General features: G+C 42.1%; 1 protein-coding gene across 3 annotated transcripts in view; it reads right to left on the minus strand.

Annotated features, from left to right (window-relative positions):
* Window positions 1-305: 305 nt before the first annotated feature.
* The window catches only part of nphs1 (NPHS1 adhesion molecule, nephrin), a 48,245-nt gene continuing 26,882 nt past the window's right edge, over window positions 306-21,668 (minus strand). For 2 of the 3 annotated variants that reach the window (XM_055013685.1, XM_023283144.3), the window contains 20 exons: window positions 20,984-21,125; window positions 19,114-19,238; window positions 18,847-19,015; window positions 18,525-18,654; window positions 18,177-18,349; window positions 17,333-17,473; window positions 16,644-16,784; window positions 15,237-15,358; window positions 14,479-14,638; window positions 14,159-14,315; window positions 13,519-13,670; window positions 10,325-10,436; window positions 10,060-10,241; window positions 9,888-9,938; window positions 9,443-9,565; window positions 8,814-8,865; window positions 8,357-8,489; window positions 6,385-6,463; window positions 6,075-6,202; window positions 306-5,967 (listed from right to left, as the gene is read on the minus strand). In XM_055013685.1, the coding sequence (XP_054869660.1) occupies window positions 5,875-5,967; window positions 6,075-6,202; window positions 6,385-6,463; window positions 8,357-8,489; window positions 8,814-8,865; window positions 9,443-9,565; window positions 9,888-9,938; window positions 10,060-10,241; window positions 10,325-10,436; window positions 13,519-13,670; window positions 14,159-14,315; window positions 14,479-14,638; window positions 15,237-15,358; window positions 16,644-16,784; window positions 17,333-17,473; window positions 18,177-18,349; window positions 18,525-18,654; window positions 18,847-19,015; window positions 19,114-19,238; window positions 20,984-21,125 (2,565 nt within the window). In that variant the 3' untranslated portion in view covers window positions 306-5,874. The remainder of the gene's footprint in view (window positions 5,968-6,074; window positions 6,203-6,384; window positions 6,464-8,356; window positions 8,490-8,813; window positions 8,866-9,442; window positions 9,566-9,887; window positions 9,939-10,059; window positions 10,242-10,324; window positions 10,437-13,518; window positions 13,671-14,158; window positions 14,316-14,478; window positions 14,639-15,236; window positions 15,359-16,643; window positions 16,785-17,332; window positions 17,474-18,176; window positions 18,350-18,524; window positions 18,655-18,846; window positions 19,016-19,113; window positions 19,239-20,983; window positions 21,126-21,668) is intronic. The other variant, XM_023283143.3, reaches the window with a different exon arrangement.

Raw genomic sequence — 21,668 nt, forward strand, 5'->3', positions numbered from 1 at the left:
CAGTGGTTGAGTCACTTTAGGATCAACTTTGGTCACATTTCAATGTTCGTTTTCTAAAGAAACTATTAACATTTACTTTAAGTGCCCTCAACAGACATTGCATGAATGTCTGTTAGATAGAAAGTATTAACAAACGGTTAACTCAGTTTGACTAAGTTTTTCATCCATCATTCCCTCCCACATCGCTTCTTCATCCAATCACAAGGTTATAAGGTGCTTCCACAAGTTAAACTGTGAGCTTTCATCCACATCTTCGGTAATTTGTCAAGTTTTCCCAGACATTTAACCATTCAAACTTACAAGAATTTAATTCTCAGCATTTTATTTACTCCAACAAACACTGTTTAGTGCATTTACATGCAGATAAATGCACATACAAATATAATAATGTCTGTCATTGTCAATAATGTGTGATAATTAATGTGTGAATGTGAAATTGTACCCAAAAAAGTATTTTTATTGCCGTTTTAGTCTAGTATCTTCACTGTTAGTGATGAGACCTGCCTCAAGAAGAGCCCCTATAAAATGTATGAATCTCTCAACTTTACAACCTTGTTCAGGAAACTAATATGCTTTGCACTATTGATCAACATGCTATTACACTTTTTTCTTTTTTTGTGATGCTGGACTGTGAAATTTCAAATAGGCCTGCAAACAAAAACAAGACATACATGTAGGTTTCAAAAGGACTTTAAAAGAAAGGCATTTTTTCTTTTGATAATTATATACCATTGTACACAAATACCAGGTGAATAGCGCTTGTCTGAATTTCTTTTCTAAGTAAAGGATAAATAATATTAAAAGAAGACAGTTGCTGTAAGAATGCAATGTTTCAATAACAGTAAAAATCCCCAACTAAAGTTCATGTGGTTTTTTCTTCGCACGTCAGTCTCTATAAGTACATTCACTTTTCTGTAGTTAGGTTTCACTTTGACTTCTGCCTTATCTCGCAGTAGGGTACAGCGTAGTACTGTGTGTACACTCTGGCCAGTGCTCTTTCACTTCAGCCTTTATCAGCATTAACAATTCATTGTGTTTCTACTTCATCTTTCATGAGCTACTGTTGTGTTTGTTCAGTTCTATTCTTTCATCCACATTGAGGAGCAAATCGTATCCTCATTACTAACAACAGGAGCGAGGAGCCACAAAGCGAGTCATAATAATTGCCAGTAAAATCATGTTCTAATTTGTAAAACCTGCGGTTGCTTTTGATTTGATTTCTATTTAGCTCAAATTGAATATTCTGAATAACGAGAGCAACAACAGAGTTTGCACAAATTTGGGGTAAATCTGAGCAACCCTCCTGCTGGTATTACAACCTGTTCAAGTGATGAAGGAGTATTATCGAACCATTATTCAATCGTAATTTTTTTTCTCAAAGGCATTCTAGAAAGGGGTAAGAAGGATGTGAAAACACTCCTAGAGATGAGGTAATTAAAGTGTCTTATTTGTTTCTCTTTTGACTTAATTGTGCACTCATGCAGCCTGTCTGTTTGCGCTCCCTTGAGATTCTTCTGAAAACAACATATCAAAATGTTCATGAGGCACGAGAGGAAAAATAGGAGTTGACAGAGTATTGAGCTGTCAAGCCTTCAGTTTAGCAGATTACCGCTCCTGCCTGAGCTGAAATGATGCATTATGAACAGGCTTTGGTATGAAAACAGCAGTCAGCTAGACAGGAACTTAAACAATTGTTCAGTAATGAGACAAACATACCTTGACAGCTCATAATGGAGAATAGAAAGCCTAACTGAGGGAACAAAGCTCAGTGAAACGTTCAGATTTATCTCCAGGCAGTCAGGCCCTACTGAGGAAACACAATTTTGCAGGTTTGACAAATGTGTGGACATTAATAACCTCTCCGGGATCTAAATATCACCTCACATCTTGCATGTAAGTAAATATTTCCATAGAAATAATGCATTGGACATTACTAAAGTAATAACAGCAGGACACAACATCTTAATCATAAAAAAGGAAAAGGGGACATTTCTGTCGAAGAACAGTAAATTTAGATGGGAGCCTATTTTCTTCATATGCGCGTCTTCTTGCTCTGCTTTGTATGTGATGTCTGTGATATACATGTGCAACACTGATGTGAAGAATCCTACTTGAAGAAAAAGGAGAAGCTGGAAACGGAAACAGACGGTATGCGTAACAGCTCTGTGTACAGACTTAGTAGGAGCCCAGTGTATTTGTGTATACTACAAGGCAGCAGAACCTAAAAGCGCCATAGAAACTTTGAGGAAGTTTCTGATCTCTTCTCAGTAAACATTAAAAGATGAAGTTACACAAATACCCAGAGCACAGAAACCCTGTAACAGGAAAAAGTATCTGATTTGTGCTCCACGTGTTCTCAAGGTGGCATGCCAGTGACGGCACCGATCTTCAGATGAATGCACAGCAATAATTCTACACGCGCCAGAATGAACAAAAATTCTAAACACAGCATCCAAATGGCCTTCTCCCCTGACTTAGAGGAAAAGGTAGAAATCACACTTGTGGTTACAAAAGCCTTCAGGAAAAATTGTGCATGGAAGGTTTGTGAGCTGCTCAGACGGCGAAAAATTCTTGATTGAGTTAATCTGCAGCCTTGGAACCAACACTAGTAACTACTCAATTATTGCCGTAAAATGCAGTAATATTCCAATGACACGATAGCACAGGTTACAAGAGAAAGACGAGAATGGGATTCTGGCATTTCATGTGAAGTTCGGTAAAACAGACAAGATGACCGAAGACCACACGACACCATCTATGCCCTCCGGTTTGTCCATCTAGGAAATTGTTAGCATTGATGGTACCAACAATGAGAAATTGTCTGCTCAAACTGGGAGAAGTCGCCTGAAGGCAGCTGATTTGCGATCTTGTTGCACACACATCAAGACCTTGATCCAATTCAGTTCAAAGGCAACATAGAGCGCTTGAAGACATAACAGTAGCAACAACTGTACAATAGTATTAGCAGCCAAAAGGTAGTTTAAATAGGATAAATAAAATTAAAATGGACTTTGCTGAGATAAATAATGTGGTAAAATATCGTATTGACAGAAATATCGCATGGACGATGGCCGAATAGTACTGCAACCATCTTCAGCAGGGAACCACTCATGTTCAGTGGACTATACAAAGGATTCACTGAAGCAGCAGATGTCGCCTTTAGCTGTGCAGACATCAACACTGATGTGTCTTCATTTCATCGACGGTAATGTCAATACGCAACGATATTGAGATGAAACCCTAACATTCGTTGTTGTCCCATTCATTTGGCACCACCACTTGGCAGTCCAACAAGGCAACACTCATCCTAACGTTGCCAAAATATGCACTGTCCTTTGAAAGAAAATGTTCCAGTCCTACCACGGCTGTAAGCTCCCCAGACATGCCACCCATCCAACATCTCTAAATAAACGCATCTGACATGATATTGTCCACCAAAATGTCTGTCAACCTCACCGAACCCTTCAGGAACATCCCAGAAACTGCATCGACAACTTAAACGACTCCATATGTCACAAATGTGTGGTACTATATGATGCAAATGGCCAGGTGTATGACCCCATCTCCATCTGCATATTATAGTTTTTATTATAGTGCATACTTGGACATTCATTCTGTTGTAGAGATGCTATGTGTTGGGAGGGCAAGCACTTAATCCCCTGTGTTGTTGTTACACCCAGCCTAGGGGTCACTGAATGCAACATGAAAATGTCATCCTGTTGAGGCCTCAAGCAGCACACACCACAGACTTTCCCAACGAAATTAATTTATTTTCCAAAAGCGAATATAAACAAAGGTTGTATTAAACAAAACTAAAAGTATGGATGAGCTGGAGCCAAAACAATAAACAAAACCAAGCTAAACTTCCCGAAAACATGGGGAACTAACAAAACAAAAGGTAGCAGCTCGATCCCTTTGCTTACAAACAAACTTGTTTTGTTAAACAAAGATCAAATGAATGGATGGACTGTGCTGTTGTGCGCTGGTTGGGACTCAGTGCAGGATGACCCATCTGATCCCCTCGCTCTCTCTGAAACCCGGAAGCACCGTCATCTTTCCGCTTTTATCTCCGTCCTCTTAGTAGACTGAGCCAATCCGGCACCGACCAGTCAATGTGATGACTAATCCTGGCAGTGGTGCGGCGAAGCCCTATTTACATATTGGATTGGCTAAATACAAAGGACACACACAGAGCGCAGAAAAAAACCCTCATACGACCGCAGTCGTAACAGTTGTAAAGAATAGATGGAATTTTATCAGATCACATACTTCTCAAAAGCACGCTTCTATCATAAAGAATATGTTTTTTTTCTCTTCAATCTCTTTTAGGTGGTGGCATTATTCTGTGAATGTCTGAGTTTTCATTTAGCACCATCAACAAACCAACAATTCATTATCAAGATCATGAAAGACAACTGTAAGAAATCTCCAGCCTCAGCTACACTTTGTGTTTAGTGCTATTAGCAAATATTAGCTTCCTTTTGGGCTAAACTAAGATGTTGAGCTGGGTAAACACTACACATGCTAAATATCAGCATGTTAGCGTTGTCACTGTGAGAATAATTGTATGTTGATCTAAGAATTTGGCTCAAAGCGCTGCTGTGTGCAAGTGCAGCTTCACATAGCTGGTAGCACAACTGTAGAACATTTTATTTCTTTAACTTACATTACTATGACTGGTTCTATCCACTTTAATATGTGATTTTATTAGATTTCATGTGTATTTTTCATCATTTGTTGATTTGTTGTTTAATGGAAAGCAATTTTGGTCTTGAAACATGCCATATAAATAAATTATTGTACAGGGTGTTGAGTAAACGCCTACAGTAAACTGCTTTTCTTTGAACTAGAGAAGATTTTTTTGTAGCGGTGGCCACAGTCAGAGCTTAGCCTAACCCTCTCTACTGCTGGTCTCTATTTCGCTCCGACTGCCCACTCTCAGTGAGACAAATTCCCTGCATAGTTTCTCTCTGTCACTGATGTTGTGAGCTGAACTTCAATCCGAGAGAAAACAGGATTAGAGTCTGGCCCTAGATATGGCTTTACCTCCTGAAGACATTACTGTGCTAAATACCACTCAGCATGATCCCATTGTAGGGATTCCCAGACTAACTGCATGATCTAAAAACTCTTTGTGGCAGACAGGGGGGAGGGACTGGCCTCTGTCGTCAGGTTCTCATCTAGTTATGTTAGAAAATGCTGATGTCGGGTGGCTCAGAAAGAGGATATTTGCTTGGGTGGCGTTGTGAGTTTGTGCCGCTTCGGCCCCAGAGCCAACCGCAGAGATGTCAGTCCATTTTTGTCTTTAAGTGACTGATTCATGTCTCCCTGCAGGCCAAAGCAAAGGGAACCGCGGCTCCAAGAAAGAGGGTAAAGGTAAGGGAGGATAGGAGATGCAGAAGAAAATAAGCTGGTGGCTTAAAATACGAGATACAGAAGTGTATTAAAAGAAAAGGCATGCAGCACAGCATCATTATGACATTCCTGATTGCACAAGCTCACTGAGGCATTCAAATCTTCAGCATTTTTTTTTTCAAATCAATCTGCCACTCCTCCTGTTCATCTTGTTCAGGTTGTCATACAATGCTGTACACTAGATCAACTCAATCCTTTGAAGAAAATGATGTTAAATGATCACAATATACTCGGTGAAAACTCAAAACACTTGAAAGGTGGAATGTTACTTTATATGGCAGTTTACATCAGGCATTCCTGTTCTGTTCTGTTCGACAGGTTCATGCAAGAGGAGTGATACCATATGAAAGGAAATTAAGAGAAAAAAAACCCACACTGTGCTAAATATCTGCTATACAAGTCTCTACTTAATGACTGATGTTGAACCATAGTTTATGCGTTTAACCTTATCCTCCCGTTCTAAACTAACTCTCCTCGTAGTTCAAAGGGAAGATCAGAATCTCTCCGTGGCTGCTGAACATCCATGAAGTGCCTCAATCTCTCAGTGCCCTGCTGAGAGACAGACTGGATCTCAGTCACCATTACATGTATCTATCTTTTATCTAAACTGTGATATTAAGTCATGTAAATAATCATAGGTTGGGGCTTTATTTACAGACCTGAAGGTAGGTTGGTGGTCTCCAGTCGTTCCTTTGTTGAGGCAGAAAAGCCGGTATGTCCTGGTACAGACCACCATCTCTTACATCTTCATACAAATGGCTTTGAGAGTCCACGGGTTGGACGGCATCTTATCAAAACATACATATGGCTCAGTAACTCCTTCAAATTTAATGTACTCAAAAATCTGGTAAAATATTTGCAACAAGGTTAAACGAGGACAGATACAGTATTGGCACGGATTGCGTCACATTTTGGACAGGGGTGTGTTTATTGTTGTCTTGTTTGTTCTGAGGTGCGTTTGCGTCTCACCAAGCCCACGTGTTTCCTCATAATGTGGACTGAGAGGCGGCATGTAGTCACCAGTGGGATAATAATAATGGGAACTGTCCTGAAATGAGTAAAACAGAAGAGATACCATCAGATCAGCTTTGACCTGAAGTGACTTCTTATTAAATGGTAATTCCACATGTTTTTTATCAGTGCAGAGGGGTTTGCATGGAATTCTTGGAAAGTCATTTCATTCACATTTTTTCCCACAAGCCTCCAGAAGTAGGCGACTATTCGGATTTACTTATAAATGACCTAATTAATGTAATGTCCATCTCCGGCACATATTGTTTTATATTCCAAGCCTAATTGGAAAAAGGGGAAAGATATAGCAATGTCAAGATGGGGGATGTGTAAAATTCCTGGCAAAGTCACAGTAATAGGGACACTGTTTGTAGAATAAAGTGTTGCTGTTTTTGATACTGTGAGGCCTGACTTTATTATACTTGCAATAGGCAGAAATCTTGCAGATGGACATCTCAAAATCTGGCAAAAATAGATTTATTGCCTCACGGTTGTATGCCTCTGCTAACCAATGAAGTTGCAATTTACATCGATGTCTGTCAGACGCAGTCTTGCATGGTCAGATCTATATCCACAGAGCATCAGAGTGTCAGTACTGAAGTATATCTGACAGGAACTTATTAGAGGAAAAACGCTCAGGCTTGTTTGTATTTATTTGAACCAATCACAATCATCTTGGGTGGTTCAAAGCCCAGGATGCAGTGATGGTGCCCCAACCAAAACAGCAATGGGGAAATTGTTCTGCATGCAGGGAGGCGAGCACGGTCAAATAAATGGCTAATTCACTGGAAGAGTCAAGTAGGCCTGACATACTACATGATCCAAATCCTCGGCAAAACCTTTGTGTGTAAAATATGTCCTTAGAGGTCTTTAGAGAAGTGGACATTGAAAACAGTAACATGCAAATAACAGAAGGGAAGGAGAAGGCATTATAAATACATACTGCAAATGGTAAGCTTATACCAAAATTCTACACCTGGTGAGTCAGACTAGTCCAGACATGACCCTTCACCTTCATCATTTTATTCGTTACACCTTTATGGGAAATTACGTCCTAATTCGTGTACGAATCCTTGATTTACGGCCGAAAACATGTTTTGTGAGATCATAGTGACCTTCTCCCACCAAACTCTAATCTGTTCATGGTTGAGTCTAAGCGAATATTTGTAAAGGATGTAATGAAATTCCCTTCAGACATTCCTGATCTATTGTACTCTTAAGAATGGGACGGATGGATATGAGATCACAGAAACCTTTGACCACCAAAATCTAATCAGGTCATCCGGGAGTCCAAGAGAACGTTTGTGCCCAATTTAATGAAATGCCCTAAAGGCGTTTAAGAGATATCAAGTTTGTGAGATTAGGACGGACGGACATCCTCAAAAGCATAATGTCCCTGGCTTCAACCGTTGCAGCTGCAGAGATATAATAAAAGCAAACTGCTTCCAGTAAATTCTAGAAATCTCTACAGGTAAATAAGGAAACACGGGTAAATTAGAGGCGAGGTGAATTGTGCCTCCATGGGAATTTGAGGATTCATTCTCCTCTGATAGCACAGTGTTATCTGTTTTCTTTTAGCTCACTAAACAGTCTTCTTCAAGGTTCAAATCCTTGTTGGCCTTTCTTAAAGTACAAAATGATAATTTCTCCCCGATCGATGTGTATTTTGAATGCTAATTGTGAGGTATTGATCTATGTTCCATCTCTGTGCACAGCTAAAGGTTTCATTAGTTTATCTATCCATTTTCCTTGTTATGGCTGAATTCTCCACTTCCTCTCCCGCCAGATCCCTTCACCCTCTGCCTAACCTCTTTCCTCCCCTCATCTGTTTACTCAACCTTCTCTCTGTCTCTGCATATTTTTTCAATTGCCCTTTTCTCTTCCTCAACCTGCTCTTCCCTCTCCACCTCCTCCTGCCTCCAGCTCTTACCACCGCATAGCTCTCGTAGGCATTGCTGTCTGTTTCGGATCCTGAGTCAACGAGGAGGGTGCGCTGGGCTGCGGTGTTGATCTTTTCTCTGCTCTCATACTTATTAGAGTTTCTTGCAGTTGATTGACTTGACCTGTGCAGACAAATCAGATTTTGTCATCTACATGATTTATTTCCCAGAAACACCTAATAATCAGCCCCCAGTGAGGATTCACAGAGATATCAAGCACTCAGCACATATGGCAACTTGCTTCCTGCATACATTAAGTTCTCAATGCCCTTTTATTGCAGGATTGTGGTGCAAGTTTGATGACACTAATATAAATAGATATTGACAGAAGCTTATTATTTTGCCAGCCTGGCTGTTTTCGATCAGCCAGTGGATCAGGTCTCAGACTTACTGGGGTAGATTGGATGTGTGTATCTTTATTACTTCCACTGCAGGGCCTTAACTTACCCCTCCTCTTCATTCTTCTTTCCTTCCAATACACTGCCCTCTCTCCCCCCTGCTGGGGGTATACAGAAACAGGAGGAAAGAGGCTTAGTATCAGGAAAAATTAGAACTTGAGGAGAGGAGCATCGCATCCTTGAAAATGAAATTGATCAGGCAATAAAAAGACTGGAGAGTGAGAGTGAATGGAAGACAAGTAAGCTGAGAAAAGAAATTCTATGCAATAATCTGAGGGCAGAGGAAGGTGAGGAATAAAAAATACAAGATTGAGGGAGAAACCATGACACTTACATTGAAGAACAAATTGAAAGAGACAAAAGGAGGGATAGAGGAAGGACATAAAGCAAGCAAATGAGATAAAAGATATAGATGAAACGCAGAAGTGACAGCTTTGAAGGATGAATGTGGTGAGAGGTAAAGGCTTAGAGAATGAGCAAAAGGAGAGGAGACAGGACAGACGAATAGAAAGAGGGACATGGAGAGATGAGGGGAGAGTGAGATGCTGAGCTGACAACTGCATCACGGTTCAGTGTAATCTCTTTGGAGTTTTTGTTGAGGAATCGGAACATTTCAATGACAGAAAGTGATAGAAGGAACACTCTCACATCCACGGATGAAAAGGTAATTATGGTTACCTGTCTGACCTCGCCTCTTTTTCCACCTCAGTCCAAAGAAGCAGCCCAGTGAATTCAGCACCAGCACGACTCCGAACACCACTGTGAGCACTACCGTGAGATACGCCGGCAGCCCACTTGCGCCTAGTTTGCAAAGCATTAGAAACATTATCTCAGTGTGTAACAATGAAAGTTTAAGAGGAAGTAATATGGAAATTTGTGGAGATAAAACCAGTGGAGACAGACCCAACCAGTCTCTCAATTGTCTTTATTGATTAAAAACTAGCAGAGGGGGAAAAGTACGGGTGGGTGCCATGACAACCGCTACTCCTGTAGAGCAAACATTAACAGCCTTGGAGGTGCATACATTAACATGATTTAGCCAAATGAAGCTAGCTGCTGTGCAAACATCAATTTCCAACTGCCCTTAAGAGCTTTTTGCGGGGAGCTGTAGTTAAAGACTTACTCTGTGAGACTGAGTCTTCATCTGATGGGACTCCTTCTGGCTCTGGCTTCTCTACAGAGAAAAAAAAGAAAACAAAAGCACACTTCTATGCATAATAACCTCATGTCAAATTTGTTAAAGGGAGATGCTTGTGCTGTTCAGCCCTTTCAAACTAGGGTTACTCCAAACTGACCCTTGGTGGTGATGGTCAGTACTGCATTGTTGTCAGCATAGCCACTCTCTCCGATTGCATTGAGGGCGTTGACTGAGAAGTTGTAGGTGGTGACAGGCTGCAGACCGGTGACGGTGAAGGTGGTTGCACTGGGAGGAAAGACGTCCATGTACAGTGAACTGATTGACTGGTCCCAACGGTATCTGCCAACCCAAAAGGCTCTGTCAAGTACAGATCTTTGACTATGAAAAGGGATGTCATTCTTCATCTTTTCTCAGCTTTTCACCTTATGCGGAATCTTTGCTGCAAACCTCCATTGAAGCCGGGGATCCACTCCAGCGTGACAGAGTCGTGGGTAACGCCGACTTGGCGAAACGATGAAGGAGGATCTGGGTGATCTGAAAGCGAAAGGAATGAAGAGGGGTTAAAAAAGCAAATGTGTTCAAGATCTGAGCGCCTTCACTCAACAGGGGGCTATTTGAAAAGGCTGCGGGTGCTAAGAAACTGAGATATGTGTCATTATATAGTCGAGTGATTATATTTGCAGACTGAAATATCAGATGAGGTCCATAGGCTTGTACCTTCCTTAGGCCTACATCTTTGCTATGGAGTTGGTAAAAAAAAAAAAAAAAAAAAAAAGACAAAATGACATTGCTGAATGTGAGTGCAGGGCTGATGTTCTTGATAGAAAATGAAGATATTCTGTTTTTGAAAATAATTTTTTATAAGATATACATGTCAGAACGGCTGGTAATAACTGTTTACCTCACAGAAAAATGTTTGATTTGTGGGTGGACTTTGTTGTTGTATAATTGTATGATTTCAGGCTGTGACTCACAGCACATCATTTCAAGTGCTGCAATATGAGCCTGGAACATTTAATGAGAAAAACTGATGGTAACCACCAACGACAAATAATGAAAAATAGTGAGTAAAATTATACGAGATGATCGCCGTGGACAAAACTTGTCAGTGAGCCTGTAAAGCCGCTTTGTTTCCTCAACAGTTTATATCTTCTTAATCACAGTTTATTCCACGGGCTTCTCAAGAAAAAAAAAAAATGACAGCAACGGCTTTGCATTGCTCCTCATTTGCTTTTGCTTAGGGTTGCGCTTTGTTGTTGAATGATCAGGCAACACGGGCAAAGCTCTGGCTGATCCCTCGCAGAACAAAGTGACTGATTTGTCCAATTTATCCACCCAAAGTTATGCAATGAAGGATAAAGTGCCTTGATTATTATCAATATTGTGAACAAAGATCAAAGGAGCCTATATCCAGGCCTTCAGTCTGACACAAGGCACTACTTCAGTCAGGGTAGCGAAGGGAAAGTGGATTATTTTGCATTTGGAGCATAGGAAAAAAAGAGAGGGTGGTTTTGGGGGCAGAGGGAGAGATAGTCAAGGAGAGAAGAAGGAGAGATAGTCAAGTAGCAACATAAGAAGGAGATGCTCTACTCGTCTGTGGCTCCGGGCAGCAGCCCAGTTTGCAAAGTAAATAATTCCCACTATCAGCTCCACTCATAAGATTCCAGGGCAAAGAGGTCAGCCTTATGTGGATCTCGTCTCCGTCAAATCCAAAAAACACCATGCTAAGGAAAAAAAAAACCTCTCTCTTCCTCTTGGGCTCTAAAATGATAAGGAAGCATATAAAATTTATTATCACTGCGTCAGATTAATTATGAATATTCACAGCTGAAAAAAAATGACTGGGGAAAAAACAGGGCCAATATTGGATTGTATTTTATGGTTTTTATAGTAAACATTAAATGTGTCCAACGATGGCTGTGGGCTCTTGCTGAGAGCTGGACTGTGTTGATAATGGAGGTAGCGCACAGATACACTGGTAGCTCGAAGGTAGAAAAGTCTAAGCATGAAGGGAGAGTAAAGCATATCACTGCAGCATTATCTGAGGAAGAAGTGAAGTAGTGCTACAGGCTAAATGATAAGGTGGAGATAGAGCAGTGGAATAAGTTTACTTAAAGGGCTGACTCTCAGGAGCAACAACTCTCTCCAGTTTACAGAAATCTGGATGTTCAATGGTCGGAGCAAAACTATTGTAATGTGGCTGATAAAGGCTGATAAAATTTGGACAAGGCAGCACAGATTCAGTTATTTTTGAAATGCTGCCAAATTAGAACCAAAGGAAAAATTAGCGCTCCTCTGCCAAGCTTGTGATATGCATAATCCCTACATGTTGTGTGCCATAACCGCTGACTTTGATCATTTGCCATTTATTTAAAGCAGTCGTGGGTGAGTTTTGTCCACTAGGGGGCAAAAAGACTCTGTGTGGAGTAGATACAGAAGCCAAAGCAAGTGAATAAACAATATACCATTTAACTGTGGTTCATTCTTCTAGCTGCTGGTATTTATCTGGATCTATATCCGACTAGATGCCTGACTTTCTAACAGTTATTAATCCCACTCTTTCCTGTGTTGACGAGAACAATGAGACTAAATCCTAAAGTGTTTGTGGTGGCCTGATAACCAAACTACAAACATTTTGAAGCTAAACTGAAGGATTAAATGTTTGTGAAATGAGAAAATTTTCCAACATCTGAAGCTAAATAAACCATTTCATTTTTTTTCTGCAATATAAAGTCCTGCACCTCTATGGGAACGGCACAATCGTGGCTAGAAGAGAACTAAAAATGTCTTTTGGAATATATGACACATTTACAATACTGTAAATCATAAGAAAAAAGAATAAGAAGGAAGTTGAATCACCATGTTCAAATATTTTAACAGCTGTGACTAATATTAGAAAAGAATACTGCTATACATACTGCAGATGTTTTACTATTTGCATTTTCACAACCTCTACAAACTCTGTTTTTCACATTACTTTGCACATTAACACCACAAACATGTTTCACTATGCTGAATGTATCTTCAAACTTGCTCCTCTGTATACTGTTTGAGCTGACCTGCAATTATTTCATTGATCAAGAATGTTTAATTTCACCCCCTAATCTCATTTGCTTCCATAGTTGTCTCCTCTCTGCTCTCTTTAAGCACCGCTGAATACTCCCTGAATTTCTTGTCCTTTGTGACTCCTCGGTTGTGACGAGGAACACAGAAAGTTTTGTTTTTCACAGGATCTGATGCAAACTGTTTTTGGTTGGTTTATTTTCTCAAATGAGACACGTAATAGTTTCACGGACCGTCTGAAAGTTAAAAATCCAATCATTCCTTCTGTTTGTACAGTGTCTGGCTGTGATAAATGGTGTAATTTCTTTAAAGATAACATGCCTTTCAAACTCGCCGCTGAGTTTTGGGGTTCAGAGGATTAAAAACCTGCTGGATTATCTTAAAAATACACACAGCTGAACCAGGGTTGTTTTTCTTAGCTCGCGGAAAGTGGACATTATAGCAGTTTGTGGTTTTTGCAGCACATTGACAAAGGCTGCTGTGGAGAGAACCACAGTCACCTAGAGACACACTCCCCTCAAAAAAAACCCAGAAATGTGCACAGATACAGTACTTGTGCTGACGAGCTGGATGTCGAGCTCGTCCTCCCCCAGTGAGTTGCGAGCAGTGCAGCTGAAGAAAGCGTAGTCCAGGAGAGCGCTCACATTTACCACTCGAACTGTGCTGGTGTGGAAGGAGCCCTCCCTCACTGTCTGCTCCTCATACCTGCAGCACAAACGCATGCACGCCCACGCCCACGCCCACACACACACACACACACACACACACACACACACACACACACACACACACACACACACACACACACACACACACACACACACACACACACACACACACACACACACACACACACACACACACACACACACACACACACACACACACACACACACACACACACACACACACACACACACACACACACACACACACACACGGGGAGAAAGACAAATCCTGAGCAGACAGACAGCACGGATTGTGATGTCCTGCAGATTGCTCTATGTCATCCAATTTCACACATCACAGAAGCTTTAAACAGGTATTTGCATAGTGAAAAGCAGAGTGCAAAATGCACTAAATCCATGATTCAGTAGACCAGTGTAATGTCAAGAAATAGCAAAATGTTTGTGTTGAACTGTAAGGGTTCATCAGTATGTAGCCAACATAATGGAAAACTACTTCCTCCTGACCTGGGGTTTGCAAAATCTAAGCGTACACCATTTTTTTCCCAAGAGAAGTCGACACGAGGAATGCCCTCTGCCTGACACACGACCTCGGCTGTGGTAGTGCCATCCCCTCTACTTGCAACCTTCCTCCATTGCGGTCCTTTCTGAAGCTGAGGTTTAACTGCACAAGACGAGATAGGCGCCGAGATTAATCACGCAGAACCACGACACGGCACAAGAGTAAATGTGCACGTATTGACGGGTACACAAACATGTGTGTCCTCACAAATCTCTGTGAATGTTCTGTTCCGCTGTGACACTGAAAATAAATACAGCGAACTCACACTGCACCACCAGCCGCACATCCACACTGGCAGGGAGTGCAATGCCATTATTCGCCGTGCACCGGTAAAGACCAGCGTGAGCCCGAGTCACATCACGGATGGTCAGAAGGCCTGATTCATCTTCCTGGGTCTCCTCTTCCAGCTCCACCTCCCCTTCTCCCTGCAGAAGACAGAGTGAGGGGGAACAAGCAGAAGACAGCCACTATCCCTCAACACACTCTCCCCTCCTCCTGGGTGATAGCCGTCTACCTGTCTTGCAGCGTGAGAGCGAGACAGGTGGAAGGTGGAGGGGTGGGGGAGGGAGTTGAGCCGGAAACCATCAGGGCTCGAGGTCTGGATAGGAAGGGCGTTCGATGGAACAAGCTCTAAGGACAGAGAAGGATAATGCCAAAGGCTGGAGAGCCACAGGGAAAGAGGAAAAGGAGGGGCAGCGCAGGTTGAAAGCAGGACACACTCCACTGCCAGGGGGTGGGTTAGACCGGAGAAAGCATCAGTAGATACAGAGACCACGCCACATTGACGAATGTGCCCTTTAGTCACGCAGCAGTAATGAAAGCTATTTTTCTGGATTTGGGCAGAGTGCGGAGCAGGAAGAGGTGGGGTGGAAGAATAGTTAGAGCAAGTGAAATATAGTGCATCTGTGCATTTACAAAAGGCCAGTGATAAACAGTAAGAATGGATAAAATAATAGAAAAGAAGCCAGATAAAGGAAATATAATTTAGGGGGATGACTGTTGCTGTGCCTGCGTAGCTCTCACCAGCCATTTCCAGGAGAACATGCCAGATATAATGGGGTTGGCATCCGCCACACATATCAGGTCTGCAGTTTCCCCCAGGTTCACAAACACAGGGTCTTTCTCTGCTTTGACACTGGGAGCATCTAAGAGAAAGAAAAAGTGACAATGTCAGGCTGAGACAAATTGTTTTGTAACCCATTAAATAATCATGCCGCATTGCTATAATTATTCTTAGACTTGTTTGCCTTTGAAAATGTTCATAACCCCATTGTAATTGGCCACTGTGCTTTGGATACAATACCATTAAGTTGTCTATATGTTGGAACTGCAAACAAACTGAAAATTCGTCACATGACCCATGAAGCCCTCCAAGGAGAACACATCTCCACTCTGAACTAGCAGACTGACTAATTGCCTCTCCTTTAATTCCTTTCTTTATCCATCTGTCCATTCATTTTTTTCTCTCCTCCCTGACAACGTGGCTCCTCTTCTTTTCTTTGTTCGCCTCTACCTCCCAAACTTTTTATACTTCCCACGGGTGCCATGTACTTGCAACTGTAAGGCCATTAGTGCCTACTTGTCGAAACCTGTGTTCCTCTTGAAGAACAGTGGTGGGAAACACTAGCAAGACACAGACCTCTGGGTGAGTGGAATCCACCCATGTTGGCCTCCTAACCAACACCGACATTGTTAAGTGGCCTACACCGCCACACATAAAAGCTACTACAATTCTCCATACATAATAAATAACTACAACTGTCAAGCCCAGTCTGATCAGGATGGCAGAATCCATTAGGCATGTACCATGGGCTTTTGGTGAATCGGGGAGACCTACATTTTCAACACTGCCATTATTAAATCATTAGTATCGGGGCAGAAGGGCCTGGAGCTCAAGGCAGGGCCTGGGGCTGCAGTGGAGGTGGACGTCCTTGGATGGAGGCACGTTTGGTGGGGAGGAGCTGAAAGTCAGTGCTGTCCGAGTCTGTCAGCCCGGATGCACTGACAACGTTGATACTTTTCAGCTTTAGCACAGTTCAGATACATGCAGCTAGCAGCCTAGAGATTCTGATTCTATGCACAAAATGGACAATTATTAGCATGAGAAACTCTTCCCATTCTCCTTATTTAAAGGCAGAACGCTGTTCAGTGGAGATAAATGTTGTAGTTGACCTACGGGACCCACAGGTACAACTGTTAACCTGCTGAAAAGACAGATAAATAATGAATAGACTGCAGGCTATGATTATAATAAAAGTACTGCTTTTTTGTTTCTCTCCCATTCTTTCTTACGTTCTAACTCTTTTGTCCATTTTTCCATTAATCCCTCTGAACTATTAACTAGTTCTCTCTACTGAAGCGTAGTAAAAATTAGTGTGGGTGAAATGATGCATGTGTCCGCTTAGCTATTCTCTGAGTTCAGGGTCTTACACTGAACGTCCAGTTTGATTGAGGTTTGGTTTCGACCTTCTTCATTTGCACACTCAACAGTGTAAACGCCGGCATCTTTCCTCGTCACGTTCTTGATCTCCAGCGAGTAGTCATCTGACCAGTGGTAGCGCAAATCCCCCTCTTTACAAAAACACACACACACACATGCAAACCAATGGTCAATTAAGTATTCATTACATGCTCATCAACTGCATGTCCTCTGGCCACTGGTCTCTAAGTGACATCTAATCCTGCGTTATTGATTGGCCTGGCTGGATTCCCACATCAACCTAACAATGGGCTGCGTGAGAGACACCTTCTGTACCACAGCACTCAGAATGTAAGAGGTGGGTTTCCTGCATTCAAGATACAGTCAAATTACAGTGTCTGCTGTGTATAATGGAGCTAACAGAGTTAACAAAAAAAGCGAGTGGGTGCAGCAGGGCCCTGATGACACCGGCCTGGAGGAGAAGCCAGGTTTAGAACCGTTGTGTTGTATTCAGGGAGACAGCAATCCTCATTTAGACTGCATACATTAGAGCCGTAATGAGAATCACATTTGGCAGGGTCCCATGCTGGCTAACCTGCCATGTTTTATTCAGACCCTGAATGGCAGAGCTGAGTGCTTACTTGCTGGCTCAGCTCAACTAGGACCTGGTTTATAGAGCCATCACACAGCCCCAGATCACCTTTGACCAGCTTCTCCCTGTGGTGCAGCCAAATGCAGGAGACCTCTTCTGGGTTAGCTGAGACCAGCAGTGGGATGGTTGCCATGTCATCCTCCACCACCTGGACCTCTGCTGGCTGGTCTGGGCTGAACTCTGGCGGGTCTGATGCAGAAGAATCACAGAATTACAGCTACAGTAAGTTGGATTTACACCAAAAAAAAAAAATAATACATGAGCAGAGACAAGGATACAAACTTCGGGCCCGCAGAAGCAGCAAGAGTGAGCACAAAGACATGCGAAACATGTTGAGCATGAAAGCAATAAGACACACTAATGAGAGTTTAACCAGTAGAAAGCCAACATCCCACCAATAATTCCACATCTAACCAACTTCACACACTTAGACAACGGGGGAGTAAGGCTGTGTGGGAGGGAGAGGGACAGGCATTAAAACGACGAGTGACAGTGCTGTTGTCCAACTGCAGCTCCGCACAAACACACAGTGACATTCCTTCATGCTCATACACAGTACCAAGCTTTGAAGCAGTGGCTGGCTGCTGCCTGTGAAATGGCATCAAAGACAAACATGGCCATGCAGCAAAGCAAATGCACAATTAGGACACACAGCCGCAGAGCTCAACAGACCCACAAATCACAACAACAAAGGTTTCCAGTAAACAAAAAAAAAAGCCCATAAATATACTGCAAAAGTACACCAGCAAAGCAGTTTTCATGGCCGCCATTACTGATCAGCATGCATCATTTGAGAATTATGCAAACCACATCTCTTGGTCACTCACCAAAGAAAAAGAAAGAAACAAACATGCCGGAAAAGAAGGAAATGCACCAATGGCTTTGGACTTACAAAGCACATTGAGCTGGAAGAACGTGTTGGCTCCCTCTGCCAACACAGGGCTGTAGGCCTGGCAAATGACCTTCTGGTTGTGATGCTGTGAACTCAGATTCAGCAACAGAGAACTGAGCACTGAAACACCACCAAACTGAGCCCTCCTGGGTGCCTGCTCGACTCCCTGGAACCTACAACACAAATCTCATCCAGCAAATCCAATTAACAAAGGATTTCAAGTTCACCAAACAATCATGCATATTTCCACAATTAACAGGATACAAATCTGTCATTTAGACTCATTTTGACAGTACATTTGCTCTAATTTTTTTCAGGAAATTTCTACATTGTGTGCCATATCCAAACCTGTATGGGCCCATGCTCCAGGAAATGCTGGCCTTGGGGTTACTGCTCCCAGACAGGCAGTCCAGGCTTAACACTTCGCCCCGCCGAAGCACCTCCTGTTTGGTTGTGATTTTCATGCTTACTGCTGTAACTGGAGAAGCACGAAGTAAACAAGAAAATCCAATCTTGACTCACTGATTGTATCAAGAGTGTAAAGTGTTGCCGCTAAAAATCTGTGTCACTGGGTTTATATCAAATCCATTTATCTCATATTGCGCTTTTCTCGCTGCAGAGAATGGAGGAAAGGTCAAGTGGTGTTTATTAGGGCTCCAGTCTTACTCACAGTGAACCATGAGCTTAGTGTGTGCAGAGATGGTCTTTTTTGCTTTATTTGTGGAATCGCAGCGGTATGTAGCCATGTTGTCGCTTGCTGCCAGGACCAGGACAAGTTCACGAGCTACACCCATATCAAAGGACGTCTGCTTCAGTGCATCAGGCACTGCCCGTCCATTCTAAAACAGGAAGGTAGGTTAGAGAGCACTGTATGTACACTGTACATACAACTCAATGCATACATACAGGCAGGCATGCATAAACAGTACGCACTCACCTTGAACCACGTCAGAGTCCCAGTGGGATTCCCTCCAGTGGAGAAACAGACCAGACGGACCGTGGTCCCTGAACGAAGGGGGACATCTTGAGGCGGAGCGTCAAGCCATACTTTTTGAGGGGGATCTGTTGTAAAAGATTTGCAAATAGCTAGAATATACTAACAATTTTGCCTTTCCATTCAAGTTCAGCAGACTAGTTGTTTATATATTCTCTTGAAAGACCCTCGTTGGCCTCTGAAAAAAAGCTCAAGTTAATGTAAGTTACATGAATTTCAATTGGAACATCTGTTCAGAAAACTTTTCCTCGAACACAAATATGACAAAGCAGACCTGGATAATACACTGAAGAGAATTATAAATGCAGCATGCAAATGGTATTCTTTTCCGACTTAGAGAAAAAGTTAAAAATCTCATTTTTATTGCTCTGTTTAGAAAATTTAAAGGAGAAAATGTAGCCAATTGTACGTGAAAAGTTCGACTGGTGATAAATTCTCAACCATTATTCACAGCCATGTCCAGTGTGGCTTCTAAGGACAATGATAGTGCGATCAGTAGATAGATACTCTTTCGACCAGAGACTGTAAAAGGCCACCTTAAATACAACTTTATTCAAATGACACAATACCACAGATGACAAGAGAAAGACGAGAACAGGCTGTTAGCATGCCGGATGCTGGCATGTCTGTCATAGCTGTAACCAGGCACTTGGATGTCCACAACTCCACCATTTGGTGGCTAAGAAATAATTTCAGACAGCATGGTATGACAGACAATCTGCAAAATGACCACAGACCACGTGTCACTGCCTGAGCCCAGAGTCATTGCATGCGACTTGTCCATCTGTAAAATAATTTTAAATCGGATACAGAGACTGCAGATTAATTTGATGGTATACAGAACCAGATAATGTTTGCTCAAACTTTGAGGAATTGCCTATGGAAGTAGGTTTGCAAACTTGCTGCCCACACCAAGGCCTTGCAGCAGAACAGCATCGTAATCATCTCTAGTAGGCCGGCACTCATTCATTGTTCATTAGACACTAGCAAGATGGAAGATGGTTGTCATTCATTCACTGATGAATTTTGTTGATGGAAAACCTTGAGTTTGTCATCCCCAGGCGAATGTCAACATTATTAAGCGAGTGTCCTATAGGAAGGGCAAAGAAGATGCCTGTGTTAACGGATGGCAAACTCAATGCCCAATAATATCCAGATGAAGCAGTTACACTCATAGTTGTCCCGTTCATTACTTAAAGTTTCAACAAGACAAAGCATGTCCTTCTGTCACCAGAAAATGTGCTGCCCTTCTATAGTAGCTAAAAATGTTCTAGTCCTATCACAGCCTGCAGAATCTCTAGATACGTCACTAATTTAACATCTGTGGGATGTTTCGATGTCCAACATGATGTCCCTCACCTCAATCGAACCCTTTAGAACAAGCAGAACAACATTCCACGAGCACCATCAACAACCACCTGGACTCTGTGTTGCAGATGTGTGTGACAGACTCGACTGACTTGTGATTTCTGGTCTATGTCCCCACTCTCAATCTATTCTAATTTCTAGTACAGTGCATACTTGGTTGTTTCATGACATCTGTTGTGTACTTATTACCCTATGTTAAAAAGAATGGATGAAATTTAATAAAACATTACTGCATTTATATTTTTATTAAATAGTTTCTCGATTCTAATTCAGAGTTGTAATTAAAGTTTCCCTCCCACACCATGAATGATGTGTACAGATACATAAAAATGTCACCTAATAAAAATTTCACTCTCAGTGGAGACTTCTCAAGATGGTTATACATGATTAAAAGTTGTTTTTTTTTTTTTTTTTTTTAAAGTTTCAAGTAACTAAACTTACTTACAGTACACACTGAGTTGAGCAATTTGGGTTTTGGAGAAGTGTGTCCCCTTGTTAAAAGCCTCGCAGGTGAGCTTCAACCCATCCTCCTCCCGGGAGACCCGGTGGGTCATATTGGACATGGTTGTCATCCCACCATTGGCTCCCTGCAGACACAAAGCACACACGACAGTTCAGTCTGGGGACAGACAGCCTGGGTCTGCCATCGTCAGCTGTAGGAGAGAGACAGAGAGGGGAAAAAAAAAAAAACGAGGGAGGAAAAACAAGCCTCACCGGTTTGTCTTGGCGAATACAGATGGCAAATTAGCTGCTGTAATAACGGATGTTGTGCATGGCCTGTGATAAATAAGCATATTCATCTGACTCTCCCGCTTTGCACACTGTTATAAATTGAGCAAAGTGTCATTTTGCACCTGCCTGATAGTGGTCATGCCTATGCAGCACATCTGGTTATTAAAGCTATTATTGTGGTGATTACTGTAAAAAGCCACAGTCAGAAAGACTAACAAAGACACTGGACAGGAGCGTCAGTCTTCATTAACCCCACACTGTTTCACATGCATTAAAGCTCACATACAGCACACTGAGTGCCTCGTGTAAGATCAAAATGAAAATGCTGCTGCCAGATGAATAAAGAGCTTGTTTAATAATAGTCATCTTCTGTGTCAGCTTTTATTCACTTTGATCTT

The sequence above is a fragment of the Amphiprion ocellaris genome, chromosome 9, assembly GCF_022539595.1.
Source record: "Amphiprion ocellaris isolate individual 3 ecotype Okinawa chromosome 9, ASM2253959v1, whole genome shotgun sequence".
NCBI lineage: Eukaryota > Metazoa > Chordata > Actinopteri > Pomacentridae > Amphiprion > Amphiprion ocellaris.